Source organism: Perca fluviatilis, chromosome 15 (genome assembly GCF_010015445.1).
Source record: "Perca fluviatilis chromosome 15, GENO_Pfluv_1.0, whole genome shotgun sequence".
Taxonomy (NCBI): Eukaryota; Metazoa; Chordata; class Actinopteri; order Perciformes; family Percidae; genus Perca; species Perca fluviatilis.
The window spans coordinates 28,838,534-28,851,928 of record NC_053126.1 but is presented as its reverse complement, the minus strand read 5'-3'; the positions used below and the strand labels follow the sequence as shown (position 1 = coordinate 28,851,928).

General features: G+C 44.5%; 1 protein-coding gene across 1 annotated transcript; it reads left to right on the top strand.

Moving 5' to 3' along the window:
- The first annotated feature begins 653 nt into the window (after positions 1 to 653).
- Positions 654 to 12,072, top strand: bcl2l12 (BCL2 like 12). Its single transcript, XM_039825932.1, has 8 exons — positions 654 to 728; positions 1,998 to 2,169; positions 4,305 to 4,509; positions 5,939 to 6,161; positions 6,438 to 6,542; positions 7,509 to 7,585; positions 8,496 to 8,759; positions 10,560 to 12,072. Exons 2-8 carry the CDS (start codon positions 2,000 to 2,002, stop codon positions 10,599 to 10,601), a joined length of 1,086 nt encoding a protein of 361 aa, XP_039681866.1. The 5' UTR covers positions 654 to 728; positions 1,998 to 1,999; the 3' UTR covers positions 10,602 to 12,072.
- The last annotated feature ends 1,323 nt before the right edge of the window (positions 12,073 to 13,395 follow it).

Here is a 13,395-nt window from a genome sequence, read left to right as displayed (position 1 = left end):
ACATAAAACACTGTCAGCAGCAGACTGCGAAACATGCTTCCCCTTGTCGGGACACAGATTGCAGCCATGCGACATGACAAAACAAATGTTACACTGCAGCTGACAGCGGACTGAATCTATGATTCTCCTTGTGGAGTCACAAAAACAGTCCCGAATCTTTCTCCTGATCCCACATTTCCTGTCTCTCGGGATAAGGACACACCTCTGAATTTCAAGTCACAGACTAAAGTTGTTTATCATGGAAGTGTTGATTCTACAGTAATGTGCATTTCCTTTGTTCTAATCACGTCTAGCTCAACAGGGGATGGCTCCCCCAAAAAGAGACAAAAAGAGTTACCTTTCCTGTGGGGACAATGAGTCTCCTACAGTATGCTAAATGGAAGACATGACCTGATTAATTCTTTAGAAGCTAGGTTTTGGGTGAGGCAGTCAAATGCTGATTGGTGTATTTGATTAGATCTACCTGCAAACTGCATATAACCAAAAGTACATTGTTTTCAAAACGTAAGCATAGTTTTAACTTTTTATAACCTAACAATACTAATAATAGAAGTGCTCCTTGTCAGAGATTGAAATCCTTCTGAATGTGATGAATGCTAAACTTGTGGCTAATCCAGTCTCGCCGCCGTCCGTGGCTCCTCCCCGCGGGCTGCCAGCCGTCCCAGTGCGGGGCAGCTTCGCGCACACACACACGAACGGGACAATTTCACGGGAACACACAAACACAGGTACGAAGACAAGTTTACTCCCATCTCTCTTTCACTTCCATCTCATTAAAGTCACTGAAATGTTTTGGGAAATCGATATGAACTCACTCCGTTGAAGGTTGGAAAGTTTAGTCCCTCCGGAGATTGATTATATCTTTGATTTCCACTTTCAGTCCGGTTCCCTCTCTGTCTGGGAGAACCGGGTCCCCTCTGTCTCTGTAGTTCCAGCAGGACGGGCTTTAAAAAACCGAGCCAGTCATGTCAGCATACAGGCGGAGGGGAGTCTACCTCCGTCCTGTCCCGGGCCGAGCCGGGCGGGTTCATGTTCCCGTCCCGCCTCATTACCTCCCCAGACAGGTCCAGGTCTGACACAGCTAAAAGTAGCCTATAGATGCTAATGGCTAGCCGAAATGGTTGAAATAGTTAGCTAAAAGTAATGTTTCGATGGTTCCAACTTCCTCTACCACTCGGAGTGCTTTTATCTGAATGAGAACGTGACCAAGCTGTCCTTAACGTCAGCACTTTATTTGTATGAAAATAAGTATTGTAACAATATCCACTTTTAACGTCATTAATAGTTAATATCACGTAGCTAATGTTGTCTTTACAAGCCGTCTTGTCTCAATACATCAACACTGTGTTTTAAGTTATATGAGCGAAGACGACGATTGTCTGGAATGAACCAAGGGTTACTATAGCTCCAGGGCAACAAATCACGTGGTCATTCATAAAAGGTCCTCTCGTTGTGCATTTATAATGGAGACAATCATTTATTTTTTATTTTTTTTAACATTTTTGCCTGAGATTAATGTGCAAGAAGATTCAGTGCTGTGGTCTACAGGCAGGCAATTACATTGTGTAATTGTGTGACTGATTGTAATTGTATATATAGATTTATATATATAATAATACATGCATTAATGTCATAAATTGTACATAATATGTAACTAACTTATAAGACCACTTTCATTTCCCATAATGAAACCCATGTCCTAGGCTGTGACATTGACCACACATCACTTCCTGTTGGTACTGTGTGTGGATTAGCCGGGTTTCACTCTTGTGTTTTTTAATGTAACACGGCTGGCTGCTGGGTCTGTCTACACATACTAGGAAATGGAAGACGAGCACACAAAATGTCACTTGTTCTGTTCTTGATCCCTAAACTGCAGCGAACTAATGACTAAGTACACCTGGGCCGTCGTGCTGTATGTATGGATGTATTTTGAGGATGGTTCTCAGGTAAACAACAGAATAAGAGAATGCCTTTCTGTTTCCCCGTCTTGTTAGTGATGTCAGAGCCGGCGGGCCGCTCTTCCTCCGTCTCTTCCATCTCTCTGCTGGAGATCAAGGCGGAGACTCATCTCGTCCTCCAAGCTTTCCTCCATCGGGCCCTTTCCACCCCGCTGAAAGAGAGGCCTGGCACAGTGGGAGGGGCCTACATCGATCACAACAAGTACAGGTGATGTCACTCCCCCAGTCTGCTCTTCCATTCAATTCAACTTTATATACATAGTGTCAAATCCTAACAGGAGTTGTCTCAGGACACTTTACAGATAGAGTAGGTCTAGAGCACACCACCATTTACAGAGACTCAACAACCCCCCCCCCCCCTCCAAAGGCACATACCAATGAATACATACATACAACACTCAAAAAGATCAACAAATGACATCAACTACTGAGAAATAATAAGTTGGTCTCTTTTTACAGAGCACAACACATCACCATAGGCCCAAATCACACCGAACTGATCTACGCTCTTCTTTTCTTTGTAATAATTCAAATCAGTTCTTATTCTGGCTTTCATCATCCGAGTAAACAGTAACTTTTCATCAATGTCTACTGAGCCACCCACCTTCCTCCTCCTGCTCACTTACACAGCCATCTAAGATAAAGTTCATGAGTGAACATTTGCGTGTACAAAGAAAACCATAATGAAAAATCTCTCCAGCAACATGAACAATGGTTCTTCATCACTTACACTTGGACAGAAAGAAAAACAAAAAAACTGATAGCCTGACAAGCCAGACCCTTTCAAATTCTCTCTGCACGCAATAGGATAGCGCTACAACCAACCAGAGCAACGAAGAAGGTAGCGGAGCTAGGTGATAGATTCAACTTTTTCCGAACACATCTTCCTTTTTTAAGAATGACTTCAGTGCCGTTCTTTGTTCTTTTCTTAAAGAAAAGCTGAACTCCAAGTCTTCCAGAGTCGCGGCCAAAGCCGATTCCAAAGACCGCTGTTCTCCAGCAGCAGCAGCAGCCATAAGCCAGCCCACCGACTCTATACACAATGTGATTGGCATTACATTTGCTGCCTCTAGGGTGCATCTAGATTTCTAGGCTAAAAAACTGCTCCTGTCCCGTGTAAAACTCTCCACTGTAATCCAGCTACCTTCATTGTTAATGGTGGTTTATCCAAACCCCTCCAAGCAGGTCTGACATCATCTCCCAAACGCAGGTGACGTCGCCAAGGTGTGTTAACCCCCCTGTTTAGACCCCTAACCATCATTTTTAGGGCATTACCTTTTGCCTCTTTCAGGTTTAAATAAGTGCAGTTTTTACATCTACAAAAGAACCAGCATATTTATCAAAACTGGGACACATACCTTAACAATAAAAATAATCACCTGTTTAGGACACAATCAAACCAACACTGGATTCATCCAAGAGAAGGTGTTCCTCACAGATATCACTCCCAGACCAGCTGCTAGAGCAGTTGCATTGTCACTACAGAACCAAGTGTTCGGCACCCATGCTTTGCAGAACACCTTTCCGTGATGGCTGAACCTGAACCCAGCAGGGACTCTGTTCACCACTGGCTCCTGCAGCAGCCAGTATCAGGGGTCGCTCTGCAAAGTCTGGAACTTCAGAGTCTTTAAATCCATGAGGAACAGTGAGTCATGTAGTCCTGAAAAACCCCTAGACTGTTGCAGAACCAAGTGAGCCAGTGGTCTCCACACCAAGTCTTTAGGGCCAAACAGCAGTCTCTGAATGAACTGCAGCTGGAAAGCAGCGCCTCTAGTGGCCAAGTGAACAAGTCCTTGTCCTCCTTCTTCTTCTTTAGAAAGAGACTGAGGAATCCAATGCAGTTTATACCAAAAGGTTTGGGGTTAGGGTTACAGTAAGAGGGAAAGAGGGTTAGGGTAGGAGAGAAAGAGGGTTATGGTAGGAGGGAAAGAGGTTTAGGGTAGGAGGGAAAGATGGTTATGGTAGGAGGGAAAGAGGGTTATGGTAGGAGAGAAGAAGGTTTAGGGTAGGAGGGAAAGAGGGTTATGGTAGGAGGAGAGAAAGAGGTTTAGGCAGGAGAGGAGAGAAAGAGGGTAAAAAAAAAAAAAGAAGAAAAAAAAAAAAAAAAATAAAAAAAAAAAAAAAAAAAAAAAAAAAAAAAAAAAAAAAATTAGAGAAAAAAAATTGGGTAGGAGGAGAGAAAGAGGGCAACCCTGTGTGCTTCCTCTGTGCAGGGGGAAAGTCACACATTGCTGGTGTGAACAGCAGGCAAAACAAACAACAAATGTTCAGCCATGCAATGATGTGATGCAACCAAAAGCTTTCTCCGCGTTGTTCACTAAACTTGAATCCTTTCCACGCCAGCTCCAAGAAACAAACCAAAGCTAAGGATGGCTGGGATCCCCCGGCTAAAGCTGGCAGCTCAGCAGATGAGAGGAAGACTGGATTCAAGGACTTCATAAAGCAGCTGCCTCGTCATAACAGCGCACGGCGTCCTGCCAAAGACCCGAAAGGCTCACTGGACAAGGACAGTAAGGCTAAAGTGCCTCAACTCAGGGACCAGACAGAAGTAAGGACGTGTTCTTTTTGTTAGGCACTCTGTCTCGATAAAAACAGGTCCCATGAGCAGCAGTCGCTCTGGCGGTGGGGGCTCATCGGTAGGCTGTTCCACAGACCCCTGTTTGATCAATTTAGCATCTTAAATCAACGCTTACGGTAAGATCCATAAATATAAAACACTTGAGGCATATCAAAATGTTAGTTTAAACGTTTATTAGCAGAAAAAAGTCCAGAAGTCTGACGTCACGTGTGTGTCTGTCTTTGTGTCAGTGTGAATAAGTTATAAAACCTCTTTCTATTTCTTTGTTTTTGAAATCACCAAACTCATAGTTTATTTAAATGACATACCATTTAGTTTATTTAATTAATTAAAACATCAAAACGTAAAGGAGGAGCCTAATGCAGGCCCAGGGGTTATCATCACCAAGCGCTTCACACTTTGTGCTAGCCATCCAACGTTACTGCTGCATCACTTCCTGATTTCCCAAACTACAGACTAACCTCTATATACGTATGTACAGTATATACAGTATATATGCAGTATATTAAGGTAATTGCCATTTAAGCATTTAAGTTACCAGCAGCTAAGCATACAGGCTAACACAGCAAACAGGCTAAGCAACAGTAAAGTTAGCGTTCTAGCCACAGCTATCCACAGACTCAGTGGGCATTACCACAGCTTGAAACTCCTGTGTCAGGTTTTGAGGTGGCGTGAGTGTCCCGTACAGGAAACAGGAAAACATCACTGCCTCTATCGCTGCCACAAGAGACTTTTAAAACACCGAAACACACACTGAAGCACTGAACTGCCCGGGAGTGTGTGGAACAGCTGTCCCCGCTCCCTCTGTCTCTTTTTCTTTCCCTCTTTCTCCGGGAAATGAAAGCTGCCTTCAAGTGCGCTCGGAAACGTCGAGTACTGGAAAACCAGCTGACGTAAAACAGGAACTGTGAAATATAAAGTCAACTTGTGCTACGTTGAGGGGGGTTAAAGAACACAACAAGACGTCACACAAATGGTCCGTTTCATTGACACCCCCACACACCCCCACACACCCCCCACACACCCCACACACACACACACACACACACACACACACACCCCCACACACACACACACACACAGCTCACATTATTTTGGTACTTTGCTCTGTGGAACATTTCAGCCTTTACCTAGAGTGACTTCCATTTCTCTCTAGAAGTATTGTATGTATTGTATTGTATTCATACCTCATGACCTGATCTGTCTAATGTATCGAATATATACTTAGTATACATTTCTCATGCCCTATCGGTAGAATGTTAAAGGGATTGTCTTCCCACATAACCGGGAGGAGACTAGTGGTGAATGTGGTAATATGCTGTAGTCAAAGCATATCACTGTAATATAATGTTCACAACACAGCCTGCAGCCTAATATTGAGCCGAACCTGTTCCCGCAGTATGATGTCATATCCCCCTCCTCCACATCAGAAGACGATGACAGCGAGAAGAAGCAGCAGAAGAAGCTGAGCCAGAAGAAGATCAGAAGAAGGATCTCCAGCTTCTTCAAGTTGAAGTTGGAGAAAGAGAAGGCCAAAGAGGGGCCTGGAGCTCACCCTCCGCGGCCTGACGCGCTGTCCATCTCTAGAGGAGCAGAGCCCAGCCCGGCCCTCCCCTCTCCCAGTAAGCTCCTCCATTGCGCTAGAAACCACACGCACCAGCTTAGCTTCAACAGCTGTTCATGCATTTCGCAGCTCAGCCTAAAGTTCAAATGTAAATGTTGGAATCTTCGCTGTGAGTCCGTCTGTCTGCAAGGCCATATATTGAAGTGGACTGACAAACAAAGAACTCTTAGACATTCAACATAGACACAGGACGCTCGCTGACGTGACTACAGTAGAGAGTTGGAAGGAGAAGTAGAGTTTTGATCTGAGATGCTTGTGCTTGGTGTTGATGCAGACCACCCTCCTGAGTTCTATGATGAAGTAGCACAGAGGCTGGAAAAGATCGCCCAGAAGTCCACCAGTCTAAAGAAACAGAGCCCCACACCCCAGCTGTCACCAGGTAATCAAACACACACACACACACACACACACACACACACACACACACACACACACACACACACACACGATGTACCGACTCCAGACCAGTGTTCACAGCCGCCACTTGCGTGATGAATGCATCCAAATGGAAGCCAGTAAAATGATTGATTTTTCTCTTAAAGATCAGTCCTTCCAGAAAAATGCTGAGTTTTTTTGTGATTGTTGCGAGCAAAAGTCCTTGATTATGCGGCACTTTTTCTTAAAAAATGCGACGGAATATGCGGGATATTTATGCAATTTTATGCGATGAAATTGCAGGGAACTTGCAAAAACTGCGGTTTGATGAAAAAGAGAAAGAAAAAGTGATTCCCCCCCAACACCCTGCTTTTCGATGATGTTCACGTCGCGTAATTACGTCACTTCATAACGTTCCCACGGCAACAGGGGAAAATGGCTGCTCTTGTGTGACGTAAACGCAACATTTTTCAACTTTCTGCTAAGATACATGTGACTTTTTTGCAACGAAAATGCGGGGATTTTGAAATCACGCAAGCCCCGCATATTTTGAGCGAAAATCAGCAATTAATGCAGCGAAAGTGCGGCGTATTTAAAAAAAAGAAGATATATAATCACGTTTTTCTGGAGGGACTGAAAGATCTACTCAAGTAAGAGTAAAAAGAACGCCACAGTGCTCGCCCTCTGTTCATTCTGCAGCGGTGTGAGCAAAGAGCTGAAAACTCAAAACGATCATTCATTCCCTCTGCTCTCGTGTTTCACCCAGCGCCGAAGAATGCGACACGTCTGCTGCAGCACATCACAGGAACTCATTTTTTCCCCCGATTATTCCAACACCACATGAATGCAGCACGACCACAATGTTAACACAATTGAACAATACATTCTGAAACTAGCCTCGAGTACAGAGACATGGACTGAGAGCTTTAAGAACCACTGTCACGGACTGTTGTTGCTTCTTCTCTTTCAGCAGTGTGTGAGAAAGAAGCAGTGGTGCGGCAGCTTGCTCAGGTGCTGTCTTTGGAGGGAGATTCTATCAACGCTAAGGTTGGAAGGGGCTCATCATCAGGGGTGGAATGTGCATTATCCGTTGGCAGCTCTTAGTGTCGAGAGAAGACTTTGAGTTTAGGGATTTGTGACCTCTCAAATTCTGTGAAGGAACATCAGTACACCGCAGTCAACTTAGAGCCGCTCTGTGACGCTTTACACAAACCGATGGCGCGTGTGAGTCCAACTAAGTTTAGAGCGGGACCTATTAGCCTATGCTTCTCCTTATTTTCTGTCATATTGTATATATTTATTGTTACAATGTCAGATGTTAATGTTAAACGTGGCCAAAACTTGAATTAATGCGGTAAACGTATGTATAAGTAATCCCTGTGAGGCTTCAGACCGTGCACACCGGAACGGCTCCGTATGATGTCATAGCGAGCCAGTGTTTTATATGTGGTATATCCGCTCCAGGCACGCTACTGCAGTGCTACACGTAGCTACATGCTAACATCAGGGAAAGCTGTAGTCTTGGCTTCAGATCCCATTCCTGCTGGAACGCGTCCGCTTGTGTCGTTTTTTGGTTCAGAAGGTTCCACAGTAGAAAGGTCTGTTATACTCCCATCGTTCCCCGGCTGCAATGACAGACGGTACAGAGAGGCCGAGAGCACAGATGCAAAATACCCGGAAACGCTGACCAATCAGAGCAGACTGGGCTTCTTCTTTATTTTTTTTTAAAGAGACAGGCGCTACAAACAGAGCTTCTCATACAGAGGTTGAATACAGGAGCAGCAGCCATTAAAGCATGTAAACATGTTCTAGTAGGAACACAAATACAAGTATGAACCTGAAAGCGAGCGGAATATGTCCCCTTTGACAAGCAGTGTAAGCTTTCTTCACTTGCAGATCCATTTGCACGCGCTAGGCGCTACCTTAGACTATTGCTAATGCGTGTATCTCTTCACAGATCGAGGCAGACCCCTTCCTGCGCTCCAGCCTGGCGCGTCTCTCCTATGCATCCTTCGCCCAGCTTATAGACACTTTCAGCAGCAGTCAGGCGTCTGAGGCTCCAGCCCTGCCTCCCAGGGCCAGTCCAACGCTGCGCCGCATGGCGGTCAGCATGGAGGTGTCACGACGGATAGTGACAGCCACCGGAGCCCAGCGCATGCAAGGCTACGCAGAGTACTACATGGAGACCTTCGCCCCCTGGGTCAAGAGCCATGGAGGATGGGTGAGAGATTTTAAAAAAATCGTTTTTTAACTCGAATTAAAGACATCTCTTAAATAGATCCCCCGTATTCTAATAATGACCGAATGTCAAATCTGATGTGCATTATCCTCCTAAAAATCCAAACAATCACATGGTAAATTCATCTCTACAGCACTGATTGTGCTCATATGAAATCCCCTGATACCAGTTTCATTTACTAATCTAAGGGTCTCACAATGGTGTTGGGCGGCGCTAAGCTCCGGACGCAGCGGCAGCGGCTCTGCTAAATAGTCTCAGGAAGGAACTTGTTCAAAAGAAAGCGCCACATACAATAATTAAATGAAGTTAACTGTTGACACAATACAGTAACGTGGGCTATTTAAATTAGCTGGATACATGGTTAAACCTCATTGGCTCTTAGCTAGCTCGGAGTTTGAGAACACAATACACAGAGAGAGGAAGCGGAGGGACATCCAGCGGCAGTTATCCTGGAAATGTACTGTCGTTGATCCAGACTAGGGCCTCACAGATGTGCAGATAAAGACACGTTAAAAGTATATTTTAAAGGTGCAATATGTAATACTGACAGCTAGCGTTTAAAATAGTTACTGCAGTCCAAATTCTAAATACTGGAGAGAGTTAGCCTGAAGCTAATGCTTACCTGTTCAGGAGGAAATCAGCCAACTCGGCGTCCTTTTGGGCTCTAAGCTGTCTCTCCATCTTTCAAATACATCTCCAATATTTACCAGGGGTTTGTTACGTCTCTGGTCACGCAAACATGCCAGTTTTTTTTTAGGTCGGGTAGAATATGTCTCCACTGATCCCATTAGTTCCATGGCTGTACTACAGCTGTAGCGCGCTGGGTTTACGTGTTTACAGGTATATCTGGCAACCCGGCCTGGCTGTTAAAATAGACAGTTAATAGGCTTGTTGGAGATGGACTGCGTCCTCGCCAAAAAGCAGCGGTAAAGTGGGACAGTTCCCAGCCGCTTCCAGTCTGAACAGGAAGTCACAGAAACACTCACATCCTGTTAGGTCCGATTCCCGATTTAATAAAATGTTATCAGACCCATATACATCAGCTTGTACACAGTCTCCAGTTGTTTTTCTGATGACAGAGTAGCTGTCTAAATGCTCTACATGCGATCTGTTGCTGATGTTAGTAACGAGAGACTGTAGATGAGCTGTAATCTGATCAGATCTAGTCTCTCTGACTGAATAAACGTCACTGTCAGCACCACAACATGCGTTCTGTACAGAAGAAGCCTTTCAATCAGACAAATAGCATTTAAAATCCCTCTGATTCAAAAACAATAAAAAGTTGACCTAAAACGTCATCATGTTGAGTCGATTCTGAACCAATCAGCTGAGAGCCAGGCGTTTTCCCAGCATGCCCTGGGTCTTGCAGTCGACGTCGAGCAACGGCGCTGCCTGCGTCTCAGAACCTGCGGCCGCCTCGATCTCGTGAGGTTATCGTTGCCCACGTCTGACGCGTGACGTCAGAGCAAGTCGGGATCAAGTCGGACACAAATCTACCCAGCATGCACTGGGCGGCGATCGCACCTCATACCAACACACAGGCCAAAACACAAACAGACATTCCGTCACGGAACGGAGCATTTCAAAAGGGAGAAAATCCTGATATTAGCATTGTTATCAGAAAACCGAAAATAGTATTCAACTTAGCACGTTTCCTTAATATCTGATGACACATTGTGGTCATTTTTTGGATTTAATACAGTACATATATTACATATTGCAGCTTTAAACTTTTTTTTCCCTTTGTTAAACTTGTCACCCAACCGCCTGTTTCCTCTGTAGGAGAATGTGGTACAGTCGGAGGAGACTCTAGAGTACGACTGAGGTCCCAGAGCTTACGGTTCACGGTTCAACGCCTAGCTCTGGACGATGACATCACGCTTTCCCACGGAGCCTCACCTGGACTGGGACCAGATTCCACAGGCCACCGTGATTTATGATAAACTGACACCATGCAGTTCTTCCACCAGGGGCTATTAGTTTCACATGGTCAGAAGAAGAAGAAGAAGAAGAAGAAGAAGAAGAAGAAGACGCTATTTTAGACAGTCATGCTCTCCCCTAACATGCAACAACCCTCCCACACATGGAACCCTGTGTCAGGTTTCTCATCACCATCTTTATAAACTCTGTATAAAATCACTTAACTCTTTCATTACGTGATAGTCCAATGCACTTCAAAAAATGAATTTGATCTTTTACTTTCCTTTTTTCTACCTCGAACAAATGCCAGTCTACTGTATATCAATCACACGAGCATCAACAGAGAGCCCCCACAGGATAAAACTATATATCACCTCTATATTATCCTCAGGTCAAATAAGCCCAATTCTTTTTATGTAAAATCGTTCCAAAGTTATCCCTCTGACTCCCCCCATCCCCCCTCCTGAGACCCTGTGGGTTTAAAACCGGAAGGAAACAAACATTCGTGGGGATGTAGAAGGGTGATTTACACGAAGACGCGAATAACGTGAATATTTAAATGGAGGGATTCCGGATCCTCAGTCAGTAAGAGCCGATGCCCAGGCCGTCTGACAGATTCAAGGAGCAGCATGAGACCCTGTTTGTTTATGACCCAAAAAACGGGACCCGGCTCGGTGATACACTTCGGATACAGTTGGCACAAAGAGCTGGGTACAGTGTAGTGCGGGGCACCAGGGATGGGATGTACAGGAATGGCCATATTCAATGACCGATTCCACCCAGGGGTGAATAAAGTGTCCTTTTTGCTACTTAAATCCGTTTATTACACCCTAATCTCAAAGGGTGACGGGCGGCTGGAAGGGGAATGAGGGGAGCAGACGTGAGGAACCGAAACGGCAACGCCACGGCTGGGCTCAGATCAACTTATCAAAGACATGGCCAATCTCCAGGCTCCAAACTCTGGGGTGAACTGACCCTGGTTTCTCTGACAGCCGACAGGCCAGATTCAGATGTAGTAGCCGACCCAAACCTCCCCCCCCCCCCAACGCCTGAACATTGGTTGTTGTGAAGCCATTAATACGACACTAGTAGGAAGGACAGAACGTACTGTACGTGACGTTGAGCGTCTGCTGTGTATTTACAAGTTAACTTATTACGGAAGCGTTTAGCGCTGTTAGCTATGAGCTCTGCACTGACGTACTGTACACAGAGGATGATAGTGTGTGTGTGGGTTTCTTAAATATCTGGGATGGTTCCCCGGTAGGGCTGGGCAGTATTTCGATATAATATCGATATCGTGATATGAGACTAGATATCGTCTTAGATTTGGGATATCGTAATATCGTAACATGGCATAAGTGTTGTCTTTTCCTGGTTTTAAAGGCAGCATTACAGTAAAGTGATGTCATTTTCTGTCACCAGACTGTTCCAGCTATTCTATTTTTTTTTTTTAACCTTTACCCACTTAGTCATTAAATCTACATTACTGAAGATTATTTATCTAAAGTCTCATTGTGAAGATATTTTGGTAAAGCACCAGTTGCCAACCCTAGAATATCGCCACAATATCGACATCGAGGTATTAGGACAAGAATATCGCCATATCTGATTTTCTCCATATGGCCCAGCTCTATTCCCCCCGGGCCTGAGGATTAGACAAGGGCAGATCTCCAGTGTGTTAACAGTATTTGTTAACACATTGTTAGAAATGCGTGGTTTTGTATACATGCTTTTAATTTCCTTTTTATGATATAGGCAGAAACATTGAATCTATCTCTGTATAGTCTGTCTATTTTTTTTTTTGTGTAGGTTTGTTAATTTGATTGAAGATGTCACTTTCTTTTTTTTGTCTAATGAAAATGAAATATATATTTTTAAAAGAATTTGTGATTTTCTTTTCAAGAACTGTACATTTTTCAAATGGCCGTCATCTGATGTCACAATAGGCCTACGCCACGCAACAATTGAAGACCGGAAGAAGGTCTCTGAGTGGGGATACGGTTCTTCCGGTTAGCTTTTTACACCGGCGGAGCCCGATAGATACCGCTGGACCAGGTCTCTCCGCTACCTGCCTGAAGTCACCGACGACGACGTGGTTCGGATTGCAAATGAACACTCTCCGAGTAAAAAAACATTTTGATAAAGGCAAAAGGTACAAGACCGTGTACACAAACTATCGTAGACTTCAATGGCAGAAGCTCGCTTTAGCCGTTCGCGGTTTCGCGGGTACGGTAAACATTTCTATGGTAAAAGCGAGTTAGATCGCGGATAAAACATGTTTTTTCTTAAAACAAGGTTGATTTCGTACAGACTTCTAGCTTCTCCAGGAGCAGAAACCTTCGTTTCACAACCACGTAGCTCGGGGTCAGTCTACCTCGGATGGTGTAGACCAGGGGTCACCAACACGGTGCCCACGAGCACCAGGTAGCCCCTAAGGACCACATGAGTAGCCCTCAGGCCTGTTCTAAAAATGAAAATTGAATATTGATATTATCTGTTTCCCACCTTGTTAAGTCATTGTTGATAATTATTGTGAGAAATCATTAATGATCATATATAACTAAAGGCAAACTGAGCAAATTAGTTATTTCAGAAGAGTGTATCAAACTGGTAGCCCTTCGTATGACTCAATACCCATGAAGTAGCTCTCAGTTTCAAAAAGGTTGGTGACCCCTGGTTTAGACATTATGGCTGATAA